The sequence below is a fragment of the Cibotium barometz genome, chromosome 62 (genome assembly GCF_041138505.1).
Source record: "Cibotium barometz isolate CiBa-2024 chromosome 62, ASM4113850v1, whole genome shotgun sequence".
NCBI classification, from domain to species: Eukaryota; Viridiplantae; Streptophyta; class Polypodiopsida; order Cyatheales; family Cibotiaceae; genus Cibotium; species Cibotium barometz.
Genome location: NC_141107.1, coordinates 29,842,304 through 29,855,589, shown reverse-complemented (window position 1 = coordinate 29,855,589; position 13,286 = coordinate 29,842,304). Strand labels below are relative to the sequence as shown.

The following is a 13,286-nucleotide window of genomic DNA, read 5'->3' as shown; positions in this document are numbered from 1 at the left end:
GCCATCATTAGGGAAGCCTTCAACGATGGTAGAGGCTAGTGTGCAGCAAGAGAGCCTCCATTATTGTAACACGCGGAAGCTCTGGGAGTCTTCTTCTTTCAGCCCTCCCACTGGAGCCAGCCGACAGCCTTCTGGAACCAGCCGACTGCATCACCCCTCCATGATCCCAATTGTCCTGCTCCAAGTCCACCACAGATGCTACACCTGAGGTTCCTAAATTCTGGTTCTTCCTATCTTTTACTGGCTGCCCCTTCTGGATTAGCCCTGAGAAGGTACATGGCATTGATCATGCACATGACAATTAATGAAGAGAGAGGGCTCCAATTTATAGATTTGGGCCTCCCATGAGCTAAAATGGCAAGAGAAGGCTACAATGACAAGTGGAGAGCCACACAATAGCTGAAGTGACAAGTGTGAGGCCACTTGTCTCACTTTGATCCACTTTCTAACAAGTGTCAGGCCACTTGTCTCACTTTGGTCCACTTTCTTGCCACATGTCCCAATCTAAGACATGGGTTCTCCCATAATCTTTACCTCTAAAAATATCCCAACTAGTAGACATTCTGTCATAAGCACTTTACCAACTGTTGGTATCTGCTCAATTCCAGATGTAATGACGCGAACAAAATTTCCATCGGAGTCAGGCCGAAAATAGCAACTCTCCTAAAATTTTAGGAGTGTGGTCCTTTGTATTCTAGGATAATCCCCCATTCCCAAAGCTTGTACTTTCCAAATATTCAGACATCCTGGAGTCCACCAGACCCCTTTCATACTGGGAAATGTCCAGGCTGGTGACAAGTCGGCTCCAACTCAAAGGCATCAAGATAAAGCTGCAATACCTAAGGTGAATCTGCTAAGTCACCTTCCTCCATCCACTTCACATCCATCAGTGAATAGTTCTTTAAACTTCACAAGATAGTGACGGAAAACTTTACCTCGTACCTTTCTTTCCTTATGTGCCAGTATCTGCTCGTCGGGAATAAGAACCTAATCAAGTTCCTCTGCTTCCAACTGAGCCTCATCTAATACATCCACAAGCACCCAAAACTTGCTTGCACTCCACCCAAGTGGTAAGCACAAGTTTCCAATGAAGCATAGTAGATCACCACTGCTAAACATAGAAAGAAGCTGCCTTCCGAACCCCATGAAGCCTCCGTGAAGATCACCACTGCTAAACATAGAAAGAAGCTGCCTTCCGAACCCCATGAAGCCTCCGTGAAGATACCACTGGTGACAAAATGTCGAAAGCCATAGCCTTTAACCCATGTTTTGCACCATAACACTTCAGCTGCTTCTTGTTCCTGGCTGACTACTTCCCGTGAAGATACCACTGGTGACAAAATGTCGAAAGCCATAGCCTTTAACCCATGTTTTGCACCATAACACTTCAGCTGCTTCTTGTTCCTGGCTGACTACTTCCCGTCTTTGGTGTCTTTTCTCCTGAGCTTCATCCTCAGCTTTTGCTCTTCACCTCATATAGGCAAAGACACACAATCCTGTACTTCCTTTCCACTTTCCTCATGTAGAAGCTTTTGATGTGACAACCACGGGCTCGCCTCCTTGAGAAAGTCGACGATATCCCGACGATGGAACCATGAAACCGGCCTTCAGAAATCTCACCGGTGAAACAAACACTCACACACAAAACACTTCATCACCCATGGGAACCTGGAAAAAGAAAGCAAACAGGGGGAGCTAGAGTGCTCTTGCAAATAATACAAGGACACCGATTGGCCCCAAAACGCAGTGGCACCCCTTGCGGTATTTCTTTACTTGATCAAATAAGAGTACAAAGTACAACTTGTCGAATCCTTTACTAATAGGATCCCTTTTTGCTTTTCACCCAGGACTTTCCAAATAAGAACTCTCGCTATTACAGCAAAGCATTCCATAAAGAAGGCACACCTGTACGACACCTCCCTGCTTGAAAAGGTCTTCTCCATCTCAACCATGGATCTCACAACCCTTTCCCAAACAGCAGTAGGGTTGTACCAAACCATATGTCCTTCCTATAGTCACAGCCTGCGTGTAACCTTGAGAAAACGAGAACCTGTTCACATGAATCCAGAGACATGCTTTCCTCACGAAACCAAAGACCTGTATCTGATAAACCATAGACCTGTATCCATAAACCATAGGTCTGTATCCCCGATACCAAAGTCCTGTCTCCTCTCGAAGGATCCATGTCCTATTTCCATAACAGATAAATCCACATATGCACCATCCAATCACGATGCCAAAAACTCAGAGAGAAAGAAAGAAAGAAAGAAAGATTTTATTAACGTCTTCCAAAAGACCGAACTCGGCCTATGAGACAAATCGGAGTACCTGTATGGGGTATCCTCTGTCATCCCAACAAAATGAAAAAGTACTGAATAAAAAAGCTGAATCTGGGTGTGCAGGGGATGGAGCTCTATTACTAGGAGAATGCAAAGCTATATGCATGGAGTATACAATCATGATATGCAACCTAGCTAGCTCCATCCTGTACCATACTGGGGGTATAAAATGGTATACATCAGTGAAGGGGGTGTCCACAGCTCCCTGAAGAACATGCCTGGGTGTGCTCTGAAGCGAGCCAGTCGCTCCGCACCCTCTCTGTGAAACTGAGCTCTGATCTCTGTCATCTCTCTCTGGTATAGGCGTGGTGTCCGAAAGCCAGGTGTCCTCTGTCTCCTGCGGGCTCTAAGTGTCTCTGCTCTCTGGAGAGTAATTCCCTGCCGTGTAGGGGCTGGGAGGGGTATGGATCTCTGAGAGAGAAAGATAGAGGATGTGTCAAGCAATCCCTGAATACACATAGGTCCAAGGCAAAGAGCAACACACATCTCTTCCAAGAACATCATCCTGTGCATCTTAACTTGATCCTCTTCATCTCAATCTCATAAACAAAGCCTGCTTGCGAAGAGAGAGAGAGAGACCCCTTCTTCCAAGAGAGAAATAGATAGAGACCCACGCTGACTGCTTCCACACATGCAACCACCTAGCGTAGAGAGCCTCCCATCTGACCCTCGTCTGACTGCCATATTGTCTGCATAGAAACTCTTACCTAACGCCTGCCTAACTGCTGCCCATCTGGTTGCCTGCTTGGCTGCCCTATACTGCCCATTGCTGCCCGGTTGTAATCCATACATGGCAGCGATAACAAGCAGTAGCACTCAGCAACCGACAGCAGCGGCGGTTCCTAGCGGCGGCGGCGGCGGCGGCGGGCGGCGGTACACAACGGCGGCGGCGCGGCACTATACATGGCAGGAGCGGTGGCTGTACCTGGCGGCAGTGCCTGTACCTGCCGACGGTAGCAGCGGGAGCGGCTGTGGTACCTAGCGACAACGGCGGCACCCGGCGGTGGTAGTACATGGCGGCAATGGCGGCGGTACTCGGCGGTAGCACGGTACCCGACTGCGGCTCTTGGAGGCGGCAGTAGCAGCAGTGGTGGCAGCGCCCAACAGCAGCAGTGGCGGCCCCATGCGCAAACGTGCCCATGCATGAATCATCCGGCCACCTTCCACACAACAACCAACACATGGCCACACCCTTCAACTCGCCACCCTTCGAATCTCCACCACCTTCCCTTATATAAAGACAGATGCGTTTTTCATAAAAACGCCAAAAAGCAAAGTATTAAAAACGCATGCTTTTCAAATATTATTTTTATCCTCAAAGGTTTTAAAAACCTTATGACTTGAAAAATCCTTTTTTGTCCCCTTTCACACTTGGGCTGGCCACATATTGGTTTTCCTTTTCATACCCAAACTGGATGCTTGTCCACACTGTGTGTCCCGTGCCCACCTGCTTATTGTCCAGAGGGAAAAACACAGGGTCGTAACAAAATGTCACATAAGCAAGGGGGACACAAAATAAGGGGGAGGAGAAAGAAGAAGAGGAAGAGGAGAAATACATAAAGATGAAAAAAAATACATAAAAATGCATTGCAACTTCAAAGAAACACCCATATGCAATGTTTGACAGAGATACAAGATACATATGCATGCCATGTTTTGCAGAAAGCAAGGCATGTAAGCCAAGGTCATTTTAAGGTGATCTTTACATGTGCTAGGATAGTTGGTAGCTTATGGGATGTTATCCAAAGTTGCAGGCAAGAATACAGAAATCAGTGAACATATGTGCTACAAGAATGACAGTCTCTCCATGCCAGAATGTGTGACGGGAGGCGGACGCGTGTATTGGAATCGTATAAATGTGAACAAGATTCTGAGTACTTAACACTTGAGCATTACAACCACAAAGCTGAAAATGACAGTACACCACATAAAGGGGCCGATGATAGGCTGACCCCCCCCCCCCCTTTAGGTTTTATTACCAAAAGAGTCTGCAAAGTACAAGATTACGGGTGCCTGGGGATTCACCACCAGCCTGCACCTGATTCTTCCAAATACATCATGAATGAATACATTTCAAACAAGAGAATCTGTAGGTACATCCGCCCTACACACAGGTACATCCACCTTGCACAAGCCTCTTCACAGGTACATCCGCCCTGCACAAGAGTATCACAATCCTCACAGGTACTCCGCCCTGCACAAGATGTAAATGGATCTTTAGGCCCTGTTTCCACGCGAGAAACTGATCCAGAAACCTGTGTTCTCCGCGAGCAAGTGTTCCCAATGCTTGCCCTAAACACCTGTTACACCAGGAATCCCTGAGACACATTCATGCTCACATATTCCATTGCTGTCCGGCCTGTTTTGTGCAATAACCAGTCCAAAACAGCAGCTTTCTATCGCGAGAAATCCACCTGTAAAGGGTCCTACAGCCCTGTGGAGGTCCCTAGAGCTGTCCTGTATTGTCCAAGTTGACTTTGGACACCTGTAACCAGCCCAAAACTCGCAATAACCAGAAAATACAGGTCTGAAATTTACCAACCAGCCCTTTAGAAGAGTGTGGGGATCGATATCCAAGCTTGTGTGAGTCCGGGAAGCAAGCAACCAGCCCTGTAGCAACTCCCAAAGCTTCAATCAGCTCTCCAATGTGTTGAATCATGAATAAAACAGCCCAAATCGTCTCTTGAAGGAGGCGCCTTTCTCCAGTGCCACCTATGGTGCTTGGTGGGTACACATACAGGCTGACAAGTGTCCCCATAAGGTGTCCAGGTAGGTGTCCAGCCCATAGTGCTCCATTTGTCCTGTTTGTATAAGTTTAGGTCCAACCAAATGGGAAATGGCCATAAGCTGTCCGGACTTCATTAATTTTGGTCCAACCAAATGCGAACGCATTATAAGTTGTCCGGCCACTTATTAATGAGTGTGGACCTGCAAACCAATAAACTTTAGTAGTAAATGAAATAAGCTGTAAATTGAGTGTGGACGCACTTACCACCTGCAAAACCCATAAGCCCACAATTTTAGGCCCAAACAGGAGTGCACACACGCGTCCACAAGGTGCCCGGGCGTCCCCGGTCCCTCGGACTTCACAAGCCAAAATAACAAGCATTGTCCAGGCAGCAAGTCAATGTCACACAAAGTAAAATAAAGTTATGGCATGCATCATTTATGCATTGTGCACATGTAAACTTGGAGAACCACCTATCATCATTCTTGTACTTGAAAATATTCCGCCTGCCATCATAACACACCATGTGTGCATGGCCGGGATCCACACGGGCACCGCCCGAAAGTCCACAAATGTCCTGCCATGTCCTTGGACTCATATGCATCCACTCATATGATCCATACACATGCTCAAGTATAATACATACATGCATCCGCATGTTTCTAGGCCTGACACGCATCCGCATGTCCCTAGAATATAGGGATTTGTGACATCCCCCCGGCTTCTAATCAGTTGACCGCAACTGAAAAGCCTCCAGATAGGCCTTCAAAAGATCTGGGTAATCCTCGAAGTAGGCCTCATCCATCCATTTCGCATCCAAAGCTGAATAATTCTTGAACTTCACAAGGTACCTACGAACAAGTTTGCCTCCCGCAAGCTTTCGTTCCTTGTGAAAAACAATCTGTTCAGGTTGAAGAATCTCTTCCAGCTCATCCACCTCGGGTGGGTCTCCCAAAACCGGCTCAAACGGTGTCGGTCCCACATAAGGCCTCAATAGGCTCACATGAAAAGCATTATGCATGTTCCAATGATCTGGGAGTACAAGCCGAAATGCAACATTATTGATCTTCTCCAAGATCTGAAAAGGTCCATAGTACCTGTTGGAAAGTTTAGGATACTTTCCCTCTTTTCCTGGCCTCTTCCGAAGGCGTGCCTTTTCAAATTTCAGCAAGACCCAATCACCTTGTTTGAATTGTACATCCCTTCTATGCTTATCAGCTGCCTTTTTATTCTTGGATTGAGACCTCTATGGCTGTCCGTACCTGTGCAAATGCAGTATCCAAGTCTCTGACATACTCATCTGCTGCAAAAATCTCATCCTTTGTACATCCGGGTCATTTTTCAATGACCTAAGCTCTTCGGTTTCAGCCCTATAGCGTCGCACTTGACGCCTCAAAGATTCCAAATCAGAATGCATAGTGTCATGAGTACCTGCATCTCCATAGACATCATTGCCTGCAGCATCTCTTGCATCCCTTGTACCATGAAATTCACGGTCCTGTGTGTTCTCCACACTGTCAGAAATGTGGCTGTCCATGACACTCAAATCAGGTCACCACTTATGATTCCAAGCCTCAAACCGTTTTCCAATGAGGGGAAAAACTGAGCTCTGATACCAATGTGAAGGGAGGCGGACGCGTGTATTGGAATCGTATAAATGTGAACAAGATTCTGAGTACTTAACACTTGAGCATTACAACCACAAAGCTGAAAATGACAGTACACCACATAAAGGGGCCGATGATAGGCTGACCCCCCCCCCCTTTAGGTTTTATTACCAAAAGAGTCTGCAAAGTACAAGATTACGGATGCCTGGGGATTCACCACCAGCCTGCACCTGATTCTTCCAAATACATCATGAATGAATACATTTCAAACAAGAGAATCTGTAGGTACATCCGCCCTACACACAGGTACATCCACCCTGCACAAGCCTCTTCACAGGTACATCCGCCCTGCACAAGAGTATCACAATCCTCACAGGTACTCCGCCCTGCACAAGATGTAAATGGATCTTTAGGCCCTGTTTCCACGCGAGAAACTGATCCAGAAACCTGTGTTCTCCGCGAGCAAGTGTTCCCAATGCTTGCCCTAAACACCTGTTACACCAGGAATCCCTGGGACACATTCATGCTCACATATTCCATTGCTGTCCGGCCTGTTTTGTGCAATAACCAGTCCAAAACAGCAGCTTTCTATCGCGAGAAATCCACCTGTAAAGGGTCCTACAGCCCTGTGGAGGTCCCTAGAGCTGTCCTGTATTGTCCAAGTTGACTTTGGACACCTGTAACCAGCCCAAAACTCGCAATAACCAGAAAATACAGGTCTGAAATTTACCAACCAGCCCTTTAGAAGAGTGTGGGGATCGATATCCAAGCTTGTGTGAGTCCGGGAAGCAAGCAACCAGCCCTGTAGCAACTCCCAAAGCTTCAATCAGCTCTCCAATGTGTTGAATCATGAATAAAACAGCCCAAATGGTCTCTTGAAGGAGGCGCCTTTCTCCAGTGCCACCTATGGTGCTTGGTGGGTACACATACAGGCTGACAAGTGTCCCCATAAGGTGTCCAGGTAGGTGTCCAGCCCATAGTGCTCCATTTGTCCTGTTTGTATAAGTTTAGGTCCAACCAAATGGGAAATGGCCATAAGCTGTCCGGACTTCATTAATTTTGGTCCAACCAAATGCGAACGCATTATAAGTTGTCCGGCCACTTATTAATGAGTGTGGACCTGCAAACCAATAAACTTTAGTAGTAAATGAAATAATGTCCTGCCATGTCCTTGGACTCATATGCATCCACTCATATGATCCATACACATGCTCAGGTATAATACATACATGCATCCGCATGTTTCTAGGCCTGACACGCATCCGCATGTCCCTAGAATATAGGGATTTGTGACAGAATGTGCCCAAGAAAGGATGTCATTAGAAAGTTTTCTGAGGAGAAATGTGCACGCAATGCCAGTTCTCAGCAAGTTGTGTGAGCATGAAAGTTTATATGGATCCTACAGTTGCAGCTTTACAAAATGATCATGTAAAAGCTTTGGCATGTATGTCTTATCCAGGGAATGTTTTTAACTTTTCGCATAAGCTTTATGCCTATGATTTTGTCAACAAAGAAAACATCAACTTGGATCCATGTAAGACAAATACCTCCGTTGTTCGGGTTGTCGATTGGGGATCACGTTTAATGAGAAACAAACTCTAGGGCCCTTTAAATGCCCTATCTCATGCCTAGGTTAACCAAACCTAAATTTGAACGTCTCTGACCTTAGAACGTAGCAATCAATGCCATTAAAACGATCCAATTCACTCCATCCCACAACCACATGGAGCACCTCTGAGGCAACTCTCCTGCTGTGAAGGAGCGGAGAGAAGCTTTTATGCACATCTCAAACTCTGGCCCCATCTTGACCAGAGGCTTAGATGGGCTTTAATGGTGTTGAAGGCCCTAAGTGTGGCTCATTTCCCTCCCCACTAATATGTAGCCTCCCTCCTTGAGGAACTAGCCATGGCAGGAACACCCCCCCCCCCCCCCAAAAAAAAAAAGAAACAAAACAAAACAACAAACACACACTCGCAGGGTGATCAATTCCCAGGTATTGCCTAAAACTACGCGTATCCCCCCATACTTCCAAACTCAGGCAGCGAACTGTAATACTCAAAACAAACAACACACAATAGTATCATCTTTGAACCTCTGCTCCAGAATGATTGATAGTAAATTGTCATAAAATCTCCAAGTACACACAATGGTCACTGTGCATTCCAAATTTGACAAGGTGTCACGCTCCCAACGATCTCCCATGCTAAGTCCACTGCTGATTGAATCTCAACTAGGCCCAATTCGATGCTCCTCTGCCACCAGCAAAAGGCTCCAGTCAAGTCAGCTGTCCATTGGCTGCCTGTTCAAACTTGTCATACACTATATGGGCCTTGCTGACTCCATCTTTTGATTGGTGCTTGGCTTTGCTTTGACATTTTAGTTATAGCAAATTTAGGGATACAAGAGACATGCAGGTCCAAGTTTTGAACCATGGCACCTACATATAATCAATCTCTCAAAAAAAATGATCTTCTTAATAAGCAGCGACAATTGAGGTCATCCAAGATTGCGTATGATGACTGAAAACACTCTTCAGAACCAAAAGCAGCTTCTTCAGAGAAGAAGCCTCTCCAACGACTGATCCAGCAATGAGTAATCCTAGAGACAGATGCAGCTGTAGATTTCTTATGAAGCATAGTCACATTCTGAGCACAATTGAATAAAGAACTGTACCTCAGTCTTCTTCAGATCTGCAAGAGCTGATTCCAATGATCGATGGAAATATGTATAACCGCAAACCAATGCGGAGCCTCTAGGGCCCATTCCAAACTCTATGGCAGCCTGAGAAAAGGCAGCAATGTTCATTATTGCAAGACCAAAGATGCATTGTCCTTAATTTGTCAAACTGAAACAAATGGGAAGTAGTCAGCATGCACATACTTTAGATGCTGCTCTTCTGACAGACGGATGGGTGGAAAGGCCTAGATAATCGTTTCCCGAGAAGAGAACCATTTTGTGACCAAGCTCTGCATTCAATCCAGAGGCATACTCGAGCGCCAGATCACAGTTGCAGACTTCATCCCCTTGAATCCATGGGCATAAAACAAAGTTCTCATTCATCTGCTATGTACCATCATCAAGTCTAAAGAACACTGCTGGATCTAAAGACATGCACACGCACATACATGCAGGCGTTTGCATGAAAGAATAAGATAGAATAAATTTCTGGAGAAACAAAACTGTACATTTCCCAGACAATTAGCAATTTTGCAAAGAAACAAAAAAACATTTTCAACTGAATTATTCTTACCAGAGCTGGGAACTTCGTCCAGCCAGCGCTGAAAGGTTGGGCGAGAGATCTCGAATTCAACAGCAGAGCGGTCCCAGGGCCCAAGTCCATCAAAGGTTTGCAGATCATTGATGATGGTGCCGAAGGTGGCGGCCGGATCGCCGTCGGGGCTCGTCGCTGCGGCGCTGTCGGTTGACAGAAGGGACGGCTGCGGGAAGATAGGGCGGAGCGAGCGCAGCAAAGAGGCCTCCGTCAGTGAGGCTAGACTACGATCAAGCCATAGCTCCCATGGAGACGCCATAGCCAAAGCTTTGGCGAATTGAGCTCTGAGACTTCCACTGCATGCAAACAACTTCAGATTTGCATTCGTCTTCCATGACCGTCCGGCCGCCCGCCTTTTGGACCCACCAAGCAACTCGTAGAAAAAACCACAGAATTAGGTTACGTCTTTATTAAACATGTGCTTTCTTGAATATATATATATTATATTATATTATATATTGGACAGAGCTCAATAAAAACTCCCTTTGGATTTTTCCTTTTTACCTTTCTCTAAAAACAACAAGGGTTTCCTTACACATACACACACATATATATACACATATACATAACACTATTCCATACCCTTTGTTTATATACACAGAGCCAGATCTATAATTCACTATCGACTCAGAATGAACACACAACTAAAGCGCATGCATGACGAAGAATGTTGTGTGTCATACACAATTCTAACAAGTAATGGAAACCAACCAAACTCACAACCAACCTATGTGAATATGGGTGCCAAATTTTGAAACACATTAATTAATTAGTTGAGGCAAGGGCAACCTTAGGCCAAATTTTTATCAAGGTGAGGGCAAATTTTTTTATTAACGTTAGCAACCACTGGAATGTTCCCATAACCGCCTCATAGTGGGTATAAAAGGTGGTCGGCTGGTTTTTTGTTCTGGGCGAAAGCTCGCATGAGAGAGAGAGACATCGCGTAGAGACAGAGGGACGATGCGCCGAAAGGGAGAGAGACAATGCACACGACTGTAGTGAGAGAGACGATGGGCTGAGAGGGAGAGAGATGATGCACACGACTATATTAATTTTTTTTAATAAGGTCGTAACGTGAGCTTATTAATTAATTAATACAGGGGATAGCCTGTATTGGGCAGTGAGTGATATGTAAATAGCCGACAACTCTCAATGACACAAAAGCTTAGAAGTGATGCAATCAAAAATGCATAATATTAATGTGTTGAATAAAACATTCAATCATTTCTAATGTTGAAAAAGCTAGTGAAAGTTGAAATAAAAAGATGGTCTATTTAAATTTTTGTGACTTTGTTAGTTTAAAAAATTCAAACCATCATGTTTTCTCATATTGGTTTTGAAACGGTGTTTTAGAATGTCAAAGTAGTACAAGTGACAAGTAGTCTTTAAGTGATAGCTTGTTTAGTTTGATTAATAAACATAACATTAACATCTTGTATATTTTGCAAAACTTTTGATAAGGTCTAATTTGAGTACTCTTAATGCACATATTTGTCACCGTTTTGGGTAGTGGGATACAAGTATTGAATTTAGAACATTACAATGATCATAATTTAGTAAACCTAAGGAGTTAACACTCTGGTGTAGTATTGGTAAGAGGGTGTTGGTATCAGGCAATGACAACAAATCTTATAGCAACCATCCACTCTTTACATTACATTATAACCACCCCCCACTATGATGAAATTAATAAAAAGGCATTACAATTTTCAATTAAATAGGCTTTACAATTGTCAATAATAAAACACTTCTATGTTATTGTCTATGTAATATAGCATAAAATATATACCCACAAAACAAAAAATAGTTTGCTACATATGCAATAACATTTACATCTTAGAGGTGGAGATCACTAGAGAGAGGTCATTATGTTCATCAATGCATTTCCAAATAAGAGCGACGCCATCTATAGTCACCATTATTGTTGAGAGAGAAGAAAGAGGGGGAGAGGAGAGGCATCCAAGCTTAAAGCAAAGCCTATGGGCATGTTTGCGGGCTAGTCTATGTTGGAGGGGATCCACATATGTGGTATATGTGGTATATGTGGGAGGGGATCCACATATGTGGTATGTGTGGGAGGGGATCCATGTGTGTGGTCTATGTTGGAGGAGATCCACATGTGCGGACATGGCTACCAAAAGGCAAAAAAGAGGGAGGGAAATTTGAAATAAGCATGGTCCCATTTCGGGTGATCTACTTGCACATTCAAGCTAGGCCACCACCAACCACCCAAAGGTGGCCTACTTGTGGACTTCTTCTTTGGCATTAAAGAAAGTTTAAGAACTATTGTGGTTCAGTTTTGTAGGCTGCACTTTTTGTCATCAAAAAAGAGGGGGGGAAATTTGAAATAAGCATGGTCCCATTTTGGGTGATCTACTTGCACACCACCAGCCACCCACAAGTGGCCTACTTGTAGACAACTTCTTTAGCGGTAAAGAAAGTTTAAGAACTATTATGGTTAAGTTTTGTAGGCTGTACTTTTTGTCATCATTACCTTATCATAATCTCTACATCCACGTACCTTGGCTAGATGTGTGCTAGTGTGGTGTGGTCACTTTTCCTTATCATAGAGCTAGCATATCAAGTCGATTCACCCCTACATCTCTTTCCCACCATAGCATCAATTTTTGTCCTTAATATCATCGAAAAATAAAAAGATACCTTGAAGGCACTTGTTTATTTAATGAATTAGACCACACAAAACCAATAATCAAACATGGCCACCTACTCAATAACATCAAAACTAGATTTGACACGAGTAGTGTATTGTATGAAAAACCATGGGAATTGGGGTATGTCTTTGCAAGCCATGAGTATGGGTTGAGAGGCAAGAAGGAGACTCCAATAGGCCCTATCTTTAGCATCAACACTTACAAAATCATATGGCAAAGATGATTGTCAAGAACTTGGGCTTGAGGCAAGGACAATACGTCATCGACTACTCTCATGAAGATAAAGTGCTACATGGTTTTTTCTTAGTAATTACTTATGGTTCTACATAGTCCATGTTGTGCTACATGGTTTTTTCTTAGTAATTACTTATGGTTCTACATAGTCCATGTTGTAATTACTTATGGTTTTTTCTTAGTAATTACTTATGGTTCTACATAGTCCATGTTGTAATTACTTATGGTTTTTTCTTAGTAATTACTTATGGTTCTACATAGTCCATGTTGTGCTAGAATATCAGCATGCTATGGGATGATTATTGAAGTGAAAATGTAGAGAGGTAGAGAATTTCAAGAAGCAGTTTTACATTAGTGTGGCTCCTACGCATGCCTTGCAAGAGACATGATGCACACAGGAGATAACCAAATAATAAAGCAAGTAAATGTATTAGT

The 13,286-nt window shown here is 44.2% G+C and overlaps 1 protein-coding gene across 1 annotated transcript in view; it reads right to left on the bottom strand.

The window, feature by feature from the left end:
- Positions 1 to 10,354, bottom strand: part of BIOF (biotin F) — a 52,699-nt gene extending 42,345 nt beyond the window's left edge. The window contains exons 1-3 of the mRNA XM_086795619.1: positions 9,925 to 10,354; positions 9,555 to 9,697; positions 9,348 to 9,455 (exon numbers count right to left, since the gene is read on the bottom strand). Of these exons, the coding sequence (XP_086651745.1) occupies positions 9,348 to 9,455; positions 9,555 to 9,697; positions 9,925 to 10,204 (531 nt within the window). The 5' untranslated portion in view covers positions 10,205 to 10,354. The remainder of the gene's footprint in view (positions 1 to 9,347; positions 9,456 to 9,554; positions 9,698 to 9,924) is intronic.
- Positions 10,355 to 13,286: the final 2,932 nt, after the last annotated feature.